Source organism: Macaca thibetana, chromosome 7 (genome assembly GCF_024542745.1).
Source record: "Macaca thibetana thibetana isolate TM-01 chromosome 7, ASM2454274v1, whole genome shotgun sequence".
Classification (NCBI taxonomy): domain Eukaryota; kingdom Metazoa; phylum Chordata; class Mammalia; order Primates; family Cercopithecidae; genus Macaca; species Macaca thibetana.
The window spans coordinates 144,925,864-144,944,230 of NC_065584.1; the positions used below are offsets into that span (position 1 = coordinate 144,925,864).

At 42.4% G+C, this 18,367-nt stretch overlaps 2 protein-coding genes and 1 pseudogene across 5 annotated transcripts in view; 1 reads left to right on the forward strand and 2 right to left on the reverse strand.

Moving 5' to 3' along the window:
- The window catches only part of BNIP2 (BCL2 interacting protein 2), a 1,133,240-nt gene that overhangs the window by 889,786 nt on the left and 225,087 nt on the right, over positions 1-18,367 (reverse strand). The gene's annotated exons all lie outside the window — the stretch shown is intronic.
- The window catches only part of RORA (RAR related orphan receptor A), a 1,262,381-nt gene that overhangs the window by 38,701 nt on the left and 1,205,313 nt on the right, over positions 1-18,367 (reverse strand). For all 3 annotated transcript variants that reach the window (XM_050797248.1, XM_050797250.1, XM_050797249.1), the window contains one exon: positions 5,070-5,155. In XM_050797248.1, the coding sequence (XP_050653205.1) occupies positions 5,070-5,155 (86 nt within the window). The remainder of the gene's footprint in view (positions 1-5,069; positions 5,156-18,367) is intronic.
- LOC126958748 (cytochrome c-like) overlaps positions 1-18,367 on the forward strand; it is a 75,581-nt pseudogene that overhangs the window by 38,464 nt on the left and 18,750 nt on the right. The gene's annotated exons all lie outside the window — the stretch shown is intronic.

The following is an 18,367-nucleotide window of genomic DNA, read 5'->3' on the forward strand; positions in this document are numbered from 1 at the left end:
TTAAATGCCTAGCTCTAATACTGGGGCCACGTATTAAAAAGCGTTGAAATAAAAATGTTGAGCATGAATGTATCAATGGTGAAAAGTGGACAGAATTAGTTCACGGCTAGCGACATTTCACAACCGAGATAAAAATATTAGAATCCTCTAAAAGACAATTTGGGCCTAAAAGGAACATTCATAAAAGCTGCTTTTTAACCTAAACATAAAAAGCTCCAGAAATGGCTTTAACTGCTTCAGTGGGGGAAGGTGTCACTTATACACTCTAGATATTTTTGAAAGGCTTTTTTATTGTTTAACAAAATATATTTGTTAATGCAGAGACATTATCTCAAATTATCTTTACTGGGTAGAAGAGGAAGCTTTGAATAAGACATCATCTTAAATGTATTGACTGATGACTGTATATTGGACAAATGAATGCCACTTTATTCTTAGTCTTATCAAGAGGAAAAGGGTTTAAATGTAATCAGAAACCAATTCACGAACCCCAATACTGGATTGTGCATTATCATTAAAAAAACTTGCAGTTAAAATTGTATAGCCAAAATGTCTAAAAGGATATGGATTAAAAAATGTGTGTGCGTGTCTGTGTATGTGTGTCTTGAGATCAAATGTTCATCCTCATCATCTGAGCAACCACTGTATCTCATGATGAAATTAGGAACAGAAGTTGAATGGCAAACAAGATGATTTCTCAAAAGCAAACCTTAACCAATGATTATTTTCCTCCTAACACTTCATATTTTTATTCACTTTGAAGACTGAACTTTAACATCTACAGCCTCTAGTGTTACTATGGCCTTTTCCTCTGCTGGCATGGGGCACGACCTGCCCCAGCGCACGTTATGCCCCCTCATGCTCACCCAAGGCTGAAACTAAATTCTTTTCCAAGAGCTCAGAAATGTCTCTAGGAACAGAACTAAAAACCTTGCAGGCCTGGATTCTAACATATGTTCTTCGGCATTGCAATATTCAGGCTGAAGCAGTGCCAATACATTGTTCCCTGATTCTTTCAAGAGAACAAGTGAAATACGTTTATAATTAAAACCTTGGCATAATGGAGTCCTTAAAAATTTGAGGATGGTGTGCCTGTCTACCCTCATCTTCCACTAGCCACAGAAAGTGACCCTCTGCTTCAATCAAACTGAGTTATGTGCTGTCCCGTTAATACAACCAAGACTGCCCTAGTTCTGGGCTTTTGCCTCTGCCACTCCTTGTTCTCCTCCTTCCTCAGCACAGAATGCCCTCCCAGCCACCTTCTCTGGGAAAATCGTTCCTCAGCTCCAGCCCACGGTTGGTTCCTCCTCAGTGAAACCTTGCTAGGCCAACTCTCCTCTAGACTACCGAGGTATGCTGCCTAGTGGATATGTGTTTCTTTTTTCTTTTTTTTGAGACAGGGGTCTTGCTCTGTTGCCAGGCTGGAATGCAGTGGCGCCATCATAGCTCACTGTGGCCTTGAACTCCTGGGCTTAGGCAATCCTCCTGCTTCAGACTTCCGAGTAGTTGGGACTTCAGGCAAACACCACCATGCCTGGTCAATTTTTTTTATTTTTAATTTTTTGGTTGAGATGGAGTCTTGCTGTATTGCTCAGGCTGGTCTTGAACTCCTGTGCTCACATATTCCTCCCACCTGAGCCTCCCAAAGTGCTGGGACTACAGGTGTGAGCCACTGTGCCCAGCCTATATGTGCTTATATGTGCTTCTTATGTATATCATAGATTGTGGCCTTACTCTATAGTTAGTTCTTGCATTGCTATTTAGCTTTCCCTAAACAGGCCTCATCTCTACAACTAGACCATAAACTGCTTGAGGGAAAGATTCGGTCTTCCCTTTGGATCCCTTACAGTGCTTACATAGTGCTTGGGCCCAAAGGAGTGCTCTTAGTATTCTTTTTTATTGACAGATTCTACGTAACATATTGCAAATGGTCACAACAATCAAGACTACACCCATAGATGTCCCAGAAATAATATCTGACTATATAGAGCAGCATTACCAAGCCACCAAGAAGTCTGCCTAGTAGTAACAGTGATAACAGCAGCTAACACTTAGTAAGTGCTTTGATGCATCTGGCATTCTTCCAGGTCCTTTCCTTAAATGCATATGACAACCCTATGAAGTTATTAAAATTACAGTCCTCATTTTACAGATGGGGGAACTGAGGCACAGAGCGGTGGTACAGGTGCTCAAGCTGGTAAATAGCAGTGCTGGGATTTCAACTTGGGCAGTCTGGTTCCAGAGTCAGAGCAGAAGCATGGCACCTGCTGTCTCTCTACAGACAGCAAAGGGGATGGGGAGAAGATGAGCCAGGAACAGCCAGAAACGACAGAAAAAGTTACCAAAGCTTCTACCATTTTTGCTGTTCATGTGCAATGCTTAGCAACTATGTGCCAAAATCATCATTTCAGGAATTAAACAGGTCCTCTAATTTCTTATGGTTTCAGGTTGTTAATTTAAAAATGCAGTTTAAAATACATTCACAAAATGATTAGCTCAGAAGATGACTGATCACCTTTTTTCTCTCATTAGGTATCTATTTGATATGTCTAATGTGAAATTTTTCTTATGTTTAATTACACTATCACAGCAAAGTTATTTACAATTGATCATGATAGAAACACCTTTACCTGGTTAGAACATGATAAATAATTAACATAAAATGGCAAAAATAGAAGTCTGACTTCTATTTTTATAATTAGGAATAAAAGTGTTACAGCAGAGGGAAATTATAATGGAGAACAAATAGCATATGTATCAAATATAAACATATAACATTGTTCAAGTCCCTGGCTAGGCATAGGCCCAATCTGTTAACAAAATTATGTTTTATTTGTTTTGTGGTTTTCGTTGGATAAAGTCAACAGAACAGAGGAACAGAGCCACAGATAACTGAAAATCACTTTGGCACTGAAGAGGTCTGCAGACAAGATCTGGAAGGGAATCTAGAAAAATGACAACTTTGGAATAATGGATACCTTTTGTTTTCTTATTGCTTTTATTTTTGTCATCATAAATATTAAGGGTAAAAAGAAAATTCACATTGTGCCTATGTGAACAGTGGTACTCAGTCAACTTAGGTTTTACTCAATAGCATGTTGTTAATTAATCTTCCAAATTGTTGGAGTATTTTATATGAAGTAGCCCCTACCCCTACCTTGTCCTTTTCCCAGACTCGATTCCTTGATAATCACTTCCATCAATTACTAGATAATCACTTGCCTTACTGACAGACCCAGAGGAAGCGATCAGTTTTTTGGGCAGAATGAAGGGACAAGTAGCGAACTGGTATCCGGGATGCTGCCTAGAACCCTGTCCATTTAAGAAGACACCCAGGTGATACGCAATGCACAAAAAGCACCGGAACTCCCAGCAGGCAAGCACTGCCGTCTGTAAACCCTCTATTGAGAAAGGCCATGGCATGTCTACCAGGGACACAGATTTGGGAGGCAGAACACAGACAGGGTGAGGGTGAAAGGCAATGGCTACCTGGCCACATCAGCCAAACCAACTCCAAAAATCAATGCGATGACAGTGGCCACGGGCCGCTCACTCTCACCTTATAACCTGGGATGGCATAGGCCAGACAGATTATTTCATTTTGTTTTGTTTTTCAATATTTTTATTTACTTTTTTGGAGAGAGGGTCTCACTCCATTGCCCAGGCTGGAGTCCAGTGGTGTGATCATAGCTCACTGTAACCTTGAACTGCTGGACTCAAGTGATAAACCTGCATCAGTCTTCCCTGAGTAGCTGGGACTACAGGGACACACCACTATGCCTGGCCTCTCATTTTGCTTAATTTATTTATTTAGTCACCTAATTTTGAGGGAGGGCAGATTTTGGAAGTAAAGGGCATAGATGGTTCTGTAGTATGCAGAAATCTCAAGCTTTGCTAAGATGGGATCAACATGAAGCATCTGTACATGTACAAATTAGCAGATGTTACCATGACTAACAATAAAATGAAGAATTAAGGAAATTATGAGGTTAATTTCCTTGAAGTCTCTCAGTAGTCATTTGTGTCTATAGGTATTTTACAACATTGTATTTTCTAATTTAATGAAAGGAAAGCTAACCCAATTTGTGGATTTTATTTTTTGACTCAGCCTCAAAAAGCCTTAGGGCTGATTCAGGCCTGGTTGTAGCAATCGGCTGTCTCAAAGGCCTCCTGAATGTTTAAATAGCTTCTCTCCTGTTTATTTTGCACTGTTTTATCCTGTAAGCTGTCTCAAGGCCCTTCCAATATAAGCATGAGGATTTAAATCTTAATAAATTGAGATTTGAATAATAGAGGTAATCTGGGCTTGGGGGGTCTTGAATTATTGGGATAAACATCTCTATTTCCCATTTGCACATTATGCCTGTGCTGTACACATTGCCCCATGATCAAGGTCAGAAATAGTAAAAATAGTCATAGCAGAAATAATACTGATAATATTTGGAGTTAAATAGCACTTTTCCATTTGTAAGGACTTTTTTATGTACAGATTCTTCTTCTATTCTTGGAATAGTCCTAAACAGTAGGAAGATCAGGTGTTATACCCACTTTAAAAATGACGCAAGTGAGTCACAAAGAGATGAAGACACACTTAAAACAATATGGACGAGTGGAGGCAGCAGGACTAGAACTCAGGTCTTCCTGATAGCTTTCCCACAGTTTTGCCAGATGTGTTAACATATGTGTGCTAACAATAAGACTCAATGACATTCCAATTAAACTTACTGGAGATCTCTTTTTATAAGCTTATGACAGGGACATTGTAGAAGTCTGGAGTTAGCTCTTTTTAAAAAAAGGTTACCACAGAGATTGCTCATCAGTTCAACTCTAGGGTTGAAAGTGACAAGCAATGCTCAACTACCTTTTTGTAGTCTATTATTTTGAAGGAAGGAGTAAAAATATATATAACTTCCTTAAATGTAATTTAACACCAAAATATTTCTTCTGTCCTGTCATTTCTTATCACTCAAAATTCTAAGGAGTTGAATTTTAAGACATAAGTGGAGGCATAAAAATCACGAAGATACACTTTAACATTAATAGAAACAACAACAATTAAAAAGGCTTACCTTGCAGCCTTCACATGTAATGACACCATAATGGATTCCTGATGATTTGTCTCCACAGATCTTGCATGGAATAATTTCAATTTGAGCTGCAACAGAAGCACGCAACCAGTTAATTACATTTTCTTTTAAACACCTTATAAAAGCGTTCCCTGATCAGCATTTGTATAGTGAAAACTAATAACCTGCTAAACATTATACTGCATTAACTATTCATTGCTGAACTGTGAGGGTCCCCCTAGAGCCCTGGACTAAATTATGGCTGCTCGTTATATAATAGCTTTCGGGTTATTAAAATGGGTCATTTGAGAAGGTGTTTAAGAACCCACAAGAAGACTGGAATCAGCATTTCAAAGCCGTCAAGAACTGGAGAGTTCGCAGTTTAGGCCTCAGAGCAAAGCAGATACTGAAATGTTTCCTCCAATCTCATTTTCTATCATTATTTTTAAAAGGTCATAAATCTGTCTTGGCTGAGCTTTATAGCTTGACTGCTAGAGAAAAATACACTCTAAAAAGTCAGCTCTAGTTAGGAAAATGATTCAATTCAAAATATTAATAAGTTATATATGATGGTAAGAATTCCTTACTTATCTTTTAAAAAATTAACGCAGTTGCCATGTGTTAAAAATTAGTCCATTTGTGTACAATCAGAACCTTTCAACCACAGAGTTAATATCCTGTTTGAATTTAATAATGATGAATCCTGACAAATAGGATGTATTGCTTCTGAGTTCTTTACGTTTGGAAATTTAGTTCCTGGTACAGAGGGCATGTGTGTCTACCCAACTGATTACTTAAAGATGCCTCATGCTAGAAGACTAGCAAATAAAATGTATCACACCAAAGTTCTCAAATAAGGCAAAGCACATTTCTGAGCACACACATTATATCTCAAAGTTAAAAAGAGCATAATTAAGGATAAAAAATAAGGAATAATTAGGCAAAAGAAAATGCTTAGATAAACTATTAAATAGAATTTAGATGTGAAATAAAGACCAATGCTGAGCTGTATAGACAGAATGGGAACAGTCACCAGTTTACCTGGAATGTGTCATGACGCTAAATTCATTTTCTATGGTTTTCACTACTGGGTATCATGTTAGATTATCTACTGAGTTACACACAGAAACACGGTTGCAAGTGCCCAAGTCTGTTTCATTTTTATACAGCCCTTACCTAGCCCCAGACCTTATACACAGTAATTTCTTTGTCCAAAGAATATGTCACACAGTGTAAGTACCACACAGAGACACACAGCCCACTCTTTCTTCTAATGTAATCCCATATCCTGGGATAATTCCACAACCACTTACTTTGGATTTGGGGTGATGTTGTGTTCAGTACTTACAGCACACATGAAACTATCGGATTTAACCTCATTATAAACCATGTGTACTGCTAACTCCCTTTCTCAGGGCCTAATACAAGTACTGTGGTGACTTAGGGAGTGCAAGCTATTCTAAAAGCTATCCATTTTTTTTTAGTGCTTGCATACTGAGTTTCTTTCCTGTCCAAATTTAAAGATTGTTCCAAATCTCACATCCAGTGTATTTTCTATACTCTGGAGGCTTTCTAGTACCCCAATAATGGTGACTGTGGACACTAATAGGTATAGTTTGAGTTAAGCAACTTAATATGTTTAAGGTTGCATTCAACAAAAATTGTCATTTGCAAGTGTGCCACATGTTAACACTTGGCTTGATTTCTTCAAGAAAAATTCTTTATGAAATATGAAATCTAATAATGTCTCATACTTCACAGTCCCTCCGATATGTTTAATATAGTCAAGGCAAAGGTTTGTGCCACAGATCTGCAACTCTAGAGAAAGCGACTTATGCCTAACATTTTGCAGAGACGCACAAAAGGCAAGTGGAAGTAGAGAAATCGTGAAAGCTGTTATCAGCTGAGTTACTGCCTACTCTTCCCTACATGAATTGAGTAGGCTAGAATAAGAACCAGCCTCCCTACCTTGATTCTTAGGAATATAATAATTAGGCAACATAAAGTCCTTGAACCACCCATTAAACAATTTATACATGAAATGAAGACCTACTTGGATCTGCTTCTCCCCATGTCTCACCTCAAGGTGTAATGACAGAAATTAGGGATGAACAAACCTCTTTAGGTCCTAGCATTTAAGTCAGCATCAAAACTACCTGACGCTAAACTTGGGCCTTTTAAGAGTTATCTTCATTCCATCTTAACAATGGGGGAGATCAAGCATGTCTACTTAGTCCTCTATAAGAATATGAAGGCCCTGGGCAGGGCATATTGAGAACACTGAGTAGAACTGCATCTGGACAAACTGAAAATGATATGCAGTATTCCTGTCCAGTTGGCCTGGACTCACAGTGGATTACTACTGAGAAGTGAAGTAACGATGTTTAAGGCTGTGACCAAGATGCCTGTCTGGCGTGGAGGACTGCTCATGATGGGAGTGGCCTTGGGAGTACCATGCTGGCCCCAGCACTTCCATCTTTGGAATGGCTCATGGCCCAGCGGCTGTGACGGTAGGTGCGGGTGGGGAGCAGTTGTACTACAGACCCCAGAGTTTGGTGCCACTGTGACACAGGACTGATGGCCTGAGTCAGGCTTCAACTCGCAGGAGTTTTCAGATCTGGAGGATATTTGAGCGGAGACAGTCATGAGATCTGTGGAGGCCAAGAAGCTTAGGATAAATGGACTCACTGTAGATTGACTGGTATTTCCAAACGGCGGGGGGTGGGGGGGGGCATTCACTTAGATCTTTGTCCCCATGGTGTCTGTGCTTAGTTCCAGTGGGCTAAAGAATCAGAATTAACTGAAACAAGCTTCACTGGGAATCTCACGGTAAGGTGGTAGAAAGGTTTCTGGATAGCAAGTTGAGGTATTCTGATTGGTTAACCTAGTCTCCTAGGCTCCCTCCTGCATGGCTCTCTTATCTCAGATGACAATTTCAGTTGCAAATGCTCTTTAGGAAATGACTAAAATCCCCCTACTCCAAAAGCAAACCCTCTGAATGTGATCTGATCACACGTGTTGAAATTCCCAGAAAGCGAGCATTTGCAGATGGGAGCAGGGCACTTGCTCAGCCCTTCATTTAATCCAGCAATGCACAAAAGCCCCTCTCCATCCCCCATTTTAGTCAATTTCCAGAATTCAAATTAATCCATGAGAAAAAAATGCAGTCAGTGCCTTGCAAATTTTTCAAAAGGAGGCAGTTTAGTTTTGTGAATTTGAGTTTTCAGTCCAACAAGAAGGAGGAAGACAAAAATCCCTCTGCCCTTTGCCTTTCATCATGTAGGCTTTTTGGTTTCCCACCAGGTAGTGTGGTGTCTTCTCAAAACCTTCTTTTAACACAAATTATGAATCTTGGCCCATATATATACTGCACATATTAACTCAGCCAGCATTTCAAAGGATGAGTTCTGTCAGACAGCACTACTGTCAACGTTCACAAGTATATTGATTAAATTAGCCCACATACATATTCATCCCAGCAAAGAAGTTTATTGTGTAGTGGAATATCTGGAGCAAGATGCACAATATAATCATGAATTGGTTTCACAATGAACAATCTTGCTATGAAAAATTCTAATTTGCCCACATTTTCAGCTCTATTGCCTAAATAATTTGCTCTCTCATGCACCCTATGTAATTCAAGCTGGCTCTCCACACCTGCAGAGGCAAATTTCTGCAGTTTCAAGGAGCTGACAACAAGTGGCAGCGGGCGTCAGGAAATCCTGGAATGCAAGGGTGCTAATTAACCAAGTGGTCCTTGGGGCTAGGCTGTCATTTAGCACTGCACTTCTATAAAAAGTTTGCTTTGAATTTTTAATTATAAAAGGAACAAGAACTTGGGCACTAGCATTCTTAAGATGACATTTATTCCTCAGGACCTATCTTAGGAGATGTCATGGTCCAGAGAACAATGCCCATTCTCCCAAACAATTAAAAAAATAAAATAAGGCCGGGCGCGGTGGCTCAAGCCTGTAATCCCAGCACTTTGGGAGGCCGAGACGGGCGGATCACGAGGTCAGGAGATCGAGACCATCCTGGCTAACACGGTGAAACCCCGTCTCTACTAAAAAATACAAAAAACTAGCCGGGCGAGGTGGCGGGCGCCTGTAGTCCCAGCTACTCGGGAGGCTGAGGCAGGAGAATGGTCTAAACCCGGAGGCGGAGCTTGCAGTGAGCTGAGATCCGGCCACTGCACCCCCCCAGCCTGGGCGACAGAGCAAGACTCTGTCTCAAAAAAAAAAAAAAAATAAATAAAAAATAAAAATAAAATAAAATAAAATAAAATAAAAATTGTATGAGAGGCAGTACTTCATTCTGTGAGTAGTGATCTCTCAATGATAATCTAATTTATAATAACATCTACATGTATTTGTGCCAATAATGTGTCATGCATTATATCTCTCTCACTCCTCCAACACCCTATGCGGTAGGCATCACTATTTATTGTTACTGTCATCATTGTCATCATCATCATTGCACTCTTGTTAAGCAATCACTAACCGGGGCTCAAAAGACATCCCCTAAGTAGTTTGTTTAAACTTAACACACTACTCAGGAATTGATGTCACTATCTCTTTCTGGCAGTTATCCGCTTAGTTTATAACTAAAAATAACCATCAACCTTCTAGGCCACTGATCTCAGTTTCACAAAATTCTGGTTAGAATTTTAACCCTAAAATGACCAATGCCAACGTTTGACAGTTCTTAAGGCCGGGCAAATTACTTAACCTCTCTGAGCCTCAGTTTCATACCTGAAGATTCAAGGATGTGATACATAAATGCATACCATATATATGATATCTGTATGAGCATTTTATATATGTATTCGCTCTATATGCCCATCACATAGTTCTTAGAAATAGTTGGCACTCAATAAATAGTAGTAGTTATTGTTGTTGTTGTTGATAAGAAATCCTGCCTTATAGTGAAATGAAATTCTTTCCTCCAGACTTTAAGCTCTTTCTGAGGTGGGGATAGAGAAAAGCTGCTTATCCTCCAAATAATATGACAGGCAGTTCCTACCAGCTACCACAGCAGTCCTTCACAACATTGCTGCCTAACTGTTTGCTACAACACAGTGGTATGTTGCAATAAGTTGCAGGAGTGTCATGGGGAATTGGTTACTAATAAAAGTTTTACAAAATTAAAGTTTTTTATTTGTTCACATAAAAACTAAACTAATATGGACCCAAGGTTACCCCAATAATAGCGTTCACTCTAGCTCACTTGCACAATCATATATTTTCTTGAATGGGGTGGGGTTACTGCTGGCTTGCCAGGAAACGGCCGATGGGCGAACCTTGAGTACACCTATGAGAACATGTCTGTCATGCTTATGAATGTCAACCAATTTTGTGTGTCTTGCAAAAACGGTCAAAAACTAGTGCTTTAAAAAGCCTATCTTTTACACAAATCTGTTGACGGTGTTTTTTTTCTGGAATGCAGAGAATATGGAGGACTTTTCACTTGCTATGTTACATATTTCTCTAATGTTTGAATTTTTTACAACCAGCATGTATTACTTTTGTAAGCAGAAAAATCAATAAAGATTAAAAAGAAAAACCCTAAGGCATTTGATTTTATTTTCAGTAAAATGGCTTGAGTCCTTTATGGATTAGTCACTTTATTTTATCCCCTGTTTAAAACTGCCAGGGTATTAAAGGCTTCTGCAGCTGCGTGAATGGCGGCTTGGCTTGCGTGTCAAGGTTAGTCGGGGGAGAGCTGCAGAGTCTTCACCTTGATTCTTGGAGGGACTTCAGGAGCACCAGGTTTCTAGAATTTTGTGGCCCTCTTATTTCAGGGCTTCTAAAGATGGCCATGCAGGCTGTGCTCTGCCCAGTGCGGCCTAACTGAGGGGGCAAAAGTAGGGGCTGAAATGCCCCTGGCTGTGAGCCTTGCTGCAGAGTGACTGCAACAGCCTGGAGAGAGGAAGCCTTTCTTCAATCTGTCTACCCAGACAAGCTGCCTTTTTTCAAACCCTCCTTCCAGGGTTGGTGCCCCTTCTCTATAGTGCTAGGAGTGGAGAGTTCAGGGAGTAACATGCTTTCTCTTCACTCTGCCATGGGAGGCCCCAGGCCACCATAAGGGTTTGCAGAGAGCTCTCATTACATCTCCGTGTGGAAGGGGAACAGACCATCGACCTGGACCTGTGGCTTGGAATAGAGTATTGGTATGTTCCATAGCCCAGGCATGTTCAATGGCCCTCAGGGATGAGGAGAGCTGAGTTTTAGCTGCATCCTATGCAAACTAATGATCAACCTGTTTGGTCACTTTGTCTGCTAAGTATATTTTAAATATAACACTAATATGTTTCCCTAGTATATTATTTTCTTCTCTTGATTTTGGATTCTTTCATGACAGTATTTCATCCTTGCTGAACATCACCAAAACAATTAGATCTCCAATTAGAAAGCCCTACTCCTTCAGTAAGCAGTCTCATAGTCATTTTTGGCAATAATAATGCCTGAGTTTTTGCAGAATTCTCTAGTTTTCAAAGTTTTGATCCTGTTAGCTTGCTTTGATTTTGGTGCTTTCAGCATCCCTAAAGGAGGCAGATAGGTATTATCATCACCATTTTACAGATATGGAAAATGAGCCTCAGGAGGGTTAAATGGCTTCTTCTCTATGTCCAGATTTCCCAGGGCTTTGATACAGAAACAGCCACAAAAAAGACAGACTTGGTGTCTCTTTCCTATTCAGGATTAGTTGATGTGTTTAGATTTATGCCATCACCGATCGGGGGCTCTCAAGGGGACATAACACCAAAAAGAAAGCACTGGGAGTCAATACAGCTAAGAGAGAGAGTTGGGCCTTCCAGGTCTGCCTCCGAGTCTAAACTCCCTGGGTGGCCTCAAGCAACTCACTTACACCTCCACTTCTTCCATCTATAAAATGGGAGTAATTCTTACCTCCCAGGCAGGTGGTGGTAAATGAGTGCTCACAAAGCTCTTTGAAGATGAAAAACGTATATACATGGGAAGCTTCAGGAAGCCTGCCATATCATTCGTGGCAAAGATTGCGACGCTGTGTCCTATTACCCATATCCAACTATGCCACAAAGAGAATAAAAATTACACAGTACCATAATTCTCCTCTGCTAGCTAGATTTACTTAAATTTTTTTTAATCATTGGTTTCCAAGATGCTTTCCCGAGGGACTCATGGGTCCAGATGTAACTATCTTACTCACAACTTAGAAGAAAAAGAGCACTTAGATGGACAAGTCGCCTCTTTATGCAAAGTCCTTGACCTGGCTTTATCTAGGGCTTGTACAGTCTTGCTGGGGCATCATGGAAATGGCATAATTCCCACTTGTTAACATAATAAACATATATGTCACCCTCTGACACCCCAAGCCTTATTATTAAGTTGACATCTGACTCAAACGACTCTATCAAATTATAGCCATTTAAAAAAAGTTCTTCACCTTACTAAATAAGCCACTTCTTAAAAAACTTCAACTGGATTGTAATTTCTCCTGAAAACTTAATGGCTTTTAAAAAAATCATTTTTCAATAAAAAGTGTTGAGTATACCTGCCAGATGGCGTGCGCATGCACACACACACACACACACACACACTCCTCAAACCATCAAGAGATCAAACATTTGTGAACTAAATTTAAAATAAGACAAAATTGAAGTTTTGGAACTTTGACAATTTTTCTTCAGTCTTTTAAAGACTTAGGTGTGCAAGAGTTAAAACACTGGGCCACAATGCCCCATCTGAATTCAGAGAAAGCTGAGCTGTGTGTGCAGGAAATCTCTGAAGAATAAGGAAGCCAGGCACATCTTCTCATGTGGCTTTCTGTGAATATGCAGGTGGTTCTGACAATGGGAACTGAATATTAATCCTTTGTAATATGTTTCCATCCCTACTAGATTAAGCTTTCTAGAGAACTGACTCACATTCCCTGATGCATATGTATCTCTGCTAAAAGCCAAATCCAAATGAGCACTTTTATCCCTAGACAGGGAAATTCTGTCAAATCACAGAGGAAACAGATTTTTCATATAGAAGAACAGTGGGTGGCTTTGATTTTTAGATCCACTTCTCTCTAGAATTCTCCTATCACATAGTAATGCACAAACTGTTTAAATTTAAGGCATTTGACTCTTTACCCTTTTTGGTATCTACCTGGTAACCAATTTAAACCCTGAGTGAAAGACTTGAACAGCAAGAGAATAAGCTTCCTAATACTTCATCCTACTCATCCAGTAGCTCAAATACTAAATAAGTTCTCACCCAATAAATGATGCCACCATGATCAGCAATATAATCCTTTTATTTTTTTTCTGTTTTTCCTCACTTTTGCCTTTGTAAACAGCAGACGTATTTATTGTTAAGGATTTGTGGGGTTGTGTGATATCAGGGGCTAAAATAAAAGTAATTGGCCATTTAACCAATGGTTCTCAGTTGGCATAAGGTCCCTCTAAGATTCTAGAATTAACTACATTTTAAAATATAAAGTCCTTGAAGATTTTCTAGGACCCTGGGATCAGTAACATCTAACAAAAGTCTTCTTTCTCTAGAATCTCTTGGGGTGGGTTAAATGTCATTTCATATCAGCAAGAAAGAGAACCCATTTAGTTTGCTAAGTGATTAGACTATGCTCAAGGGAAATTCCTAATAACGTTGTTTCCAACAATGGTGTCCCTTACATAATTCTGGATAATACTAGACAAAAAAAGTCATCTGACTCAAAGAACTCCATGTAATCTTTTCTTACGATCAACCTCACTCTAGATACCAATTCCGTTTTTTTCTCCTTTACAGGAACAATTACGCTACATTTAGGTGAAATCTTCCTTACAGCTGAGAGCAGTGGGGTCAACTCTTTGCTTTCATTGCTCAAGGTCTGTTTTTCACAACAAAAAAGAACATCTTTAAAACCAAACCAAATCTGGTGATCTTATCTAGTTTCTGCTCAACCAAAAACATCGGAATTATTCTTACAGCATTTTATGAAACAATCTTACTTTACCCAGTTACCCCCAACATTCTCACACTTAAGCCCACCAGAAAACCACTCCACTTTCCAGATGTCTTAACTTCACACCACATTTCACATAACCCCACAAATTCTTAACAACCATTGATTACTAATTCCACCTGCACAATTTCCATGACCCCCATAACTGTGCGGTCACAAAACCCCGCTGCATGAAGTAAGATGTGCAGAAATGGGTCAAAATAACAAGAATCCAGGTTAAGTCATAAAAGCTTACCAGGCAAAGGAACCCATCATTTCTTTCCATGAACTTTGATGGCATTCTGAAGATCCGCTACTGCTCATTGAATAGTAGATGTCACTCAAGGAATATTCCCCAACCAAATAAACTGGATTCATGGTAAATTGGAAATAACTTGTAACATTAAACGTTGAAAATGCATTTACATCCCTCTGTAGCAAGCCCAGAACACTAAAAAGACAACACATTTATAGTCACAGGAACATGGTATCATGACACCAAAACTTTCTTGGTCCACAGATCATGTTAGTGGGTGAGGACTGTTAAGAGGATTAGCCCACAGCCTGTATCTCTGCTCCACCTCTGTGCTTTTTTCCATTTCAAAAAAGTGTCTTTAGAATTAATAAGAGGATGAAGCTTTGGATGAGAGATGAGGGAAGGGTCTAGTTTTTATTAAAAATCACAGGCAAATTATTTAGGCTTGCCAGAAGCGGAAGTGTAAATGTTTTCATATTAACCACTTTAAGACTGTAAGATCTTGAAGAATTAGTGACCAGCTCCTAGAAATTCAACTAGTTCCTCCACCTCCAGTTTCCAGGACATGGTCAGTAACATGTAAACAAAAAATATGGCAAGTTCTAAGCCTTTCAAATACATCGCAGATGTATTTCTGAATTGTGGCTCAATGGTATTTCAAAAAATTCTCTTTTATAATGCTTTTCTAAGACAACCAGTTCAGCCAGGCATACTAATGACCAGACAACCTGAGGACTTGTTTCTGACTCTTTCTCTAAATGCATGGTCTTTAAACTTGCTGATTAAAGAAACATTTCCATTCTTAATTACAACATAAAAGCTCAGCCTGAGAATGGATAGCAATATTTGTGGATAGCTGAAGCACACTTGTTTATATGTCGCTTCCCAAGGGGAAGCAGCAGGAGCTGGTGGCTGTTTCTTACTAGGAAAGGGACATACAGAAAGAGGCAGCAGCGCCTTGGGGATTTTAGGAGTTGTGAGACGTAAGGAGAAGAAATGCTCTGGACCAAGCTAAGAGATTGTCAGATTTATTTTAAGAAGGTCTGACATCTGAGCATCAATGCACACATTATAACACCTCATAAATGTCATTTTTTCCCAAGAAAACGAAATGGATAGCCTGTGTGTTCATCTTGAAGCTACTTATTTTTATGTAAGTCATGCACTGGAGGCGAAGTAAGAACACAACAGCCATGTAAAGATATCAGAACGAAGCCCGCAACACTGTCCTTCCTTTTCCATTTTCAGTTTTTGCTCCTCTAGTCCAAGGTGCTGCTTTTGCCTGCAGAGACAAACATTTCCAATGACATTCTATGACTGTCCTGAAAATACTGCTATCAGCTATCCACTGTTTGGCAATGTGTGTCTCTGTCACTTAAAATAGCTTGAGTGAGTGTGACATTATCACTGCAATAAGTGAATCTTTCTAATTTGCAGTAAAAGTGTACCATTCACACACTTTGGTACTTCAGTACGGCAAGGTTTTGAAATCCATTTCACACGTGGTGGCAGCACATTTCACATAGGATAGAAACACACTCTGATTGCTAACAGCTGCTGTGGGCACATCTTACTGTCACAGCCAGAGCTCAGAATAGCAGGTCCTTTTTAATGCCAATAGCTGCTACCATCTTAAATGGTAACACAGGCACACACACACCACACATACACACATACTACACACATACACCACACATGCACACCGTAGCTCACACGTACCACACATACATACACCACACTCACATATACCATGCTCACACACACCACAGATGCACACCTCACACACGGCACACAGGCACACCTCATGCCACGGCACACAGGCACACCCTACACATGGCACACAGGCACACTTCACACACATGCAGCACACAGGCACACCTCACACACACACGGCACACAGGCACACCAACACATACACACAGGACACATGCACACCTCACATACACGGCACACAGGCACACCAGCACACACACACGGGACACATGCACACCTCATACACACGGCACAGGCACACCTCACACACACACGGAACACAGGCACACCTCACACACACATGGCACACAGGCACACCCCACACAGGCACACCTCACACACACACGGCACACAGGCACACCCCACACACACACGGCACACAGGCACACCCCACACACACGGCACACAGGCACACCCCACACACACACACGGCACACAGGCACACATCATACACACGGCACACAGGCACACCTCACACACACACGGCACACGGGCACACCCCACACACACGCGGCACATGGGCACACCTCACACACACGCGGCACACGGGCACACCTCACACACACACGGCACACGGGCACATCTCACACACGGCACACGGGCACACCTCACACACGGCACACGGGCACACCTCACACACACGGCACACGGGCACACCTCACACACACACGGCACACAGGCACACCTCACACACGGCACACAGGCACACCCCACACACACGCGGCACACATGCACACCTCACACACGGCACACAGGCACATCTCACACACGGCACACAGGCACACCTCACACACACACGGCACACATGCACACCTCACACACGGCACACAGGCACATCTCACACACGGCACACAGGCACACCCCACACACACACGGCACACAGGCACACCCCACACACACACGGCACACAGGCACACCCCCCACACACACGGCACACAGGCACACCCCCCACACACACGGCACACAGGCACACCCCACACACACACGGCACACAGGCACACCTCACACACACACGGCACACAGGCACACCCCACACACACACGGCACACAGGCACACCTCACACACGGCACACAGGCACACCTCACACACACACGGCACACAGGCACATCTCACACACGGTACACAGGCACACCTCACACACACACGGCACACAGGCACATCTCACACACGGCACACAGGCACACCTCACACACACACGGCACACAGGCACACCCCACACACACGCGGCACACATGCACACCTCACACACGGCACACAGGCACACCCCACACACACACGGCACACAGGCACACCTCACACACACACGGCACACAGGCACACCTCACACACACGGCACACAGGCACATCTCACACACGGCACACAGGCACACCTCACACACACACGGCACACAGGCACACCCCACACACACACGGCACACAGGCACACCTCACACACACACGGCACACAGGCACACCTCACACACACACGGCACACAGGCACACTTCACACATGCGGCACACAGGCACACCTCACACACACGCGGCACACAGGCACACCCCACACACACACGGCACACAGGCACACCTCACACACACACGGCACACAGGCACACCTCACACACACACGGCACACAGGCACATCTCACACACGGCACACAGGCACACCTCACACACACACGGCACACAGGCACACCCCACACACACACGGCACACAGGCACACCTCACACACACACGGCACACAGGCACACTTCACACATGCGGCACACAGGCACACCTCACACACACGCGGCACACAGGCACACCCCACACACACGCGGCACACAGGCACACCCCACACACACACGGCACACAGGCACACCTCACACACACACGGCACACAGGCACATCTCACACACACGCGGCACACAGGCACACCCCACACACTGCACACAGGCACACCTCACACACACGCGGCACACAGGCACACCTCACACACACACGGCACACAGGCACACATCATACACACGGCACACAGGCACACCTCACACACACACGGCACACAGGCACACCTCACACACACACGGCACACAGGCACACATCATACACACGGCACACAGGCACACCCCACACACACACGGCACACAGGCACACCTCACACACACGCGGCACACAGGCACACCTCACACACACACGGCACACAGGCACACTTCACACATGCGGCACACAGGCACACCTCACACATGCGGCACACAGGCACACCTCACACACACACGGCACACAGGCACACCTCACACACACACGGCACACAGGCACACCCCACACACACACGGCACACAGGCACACCTCACACACACACGGCACAC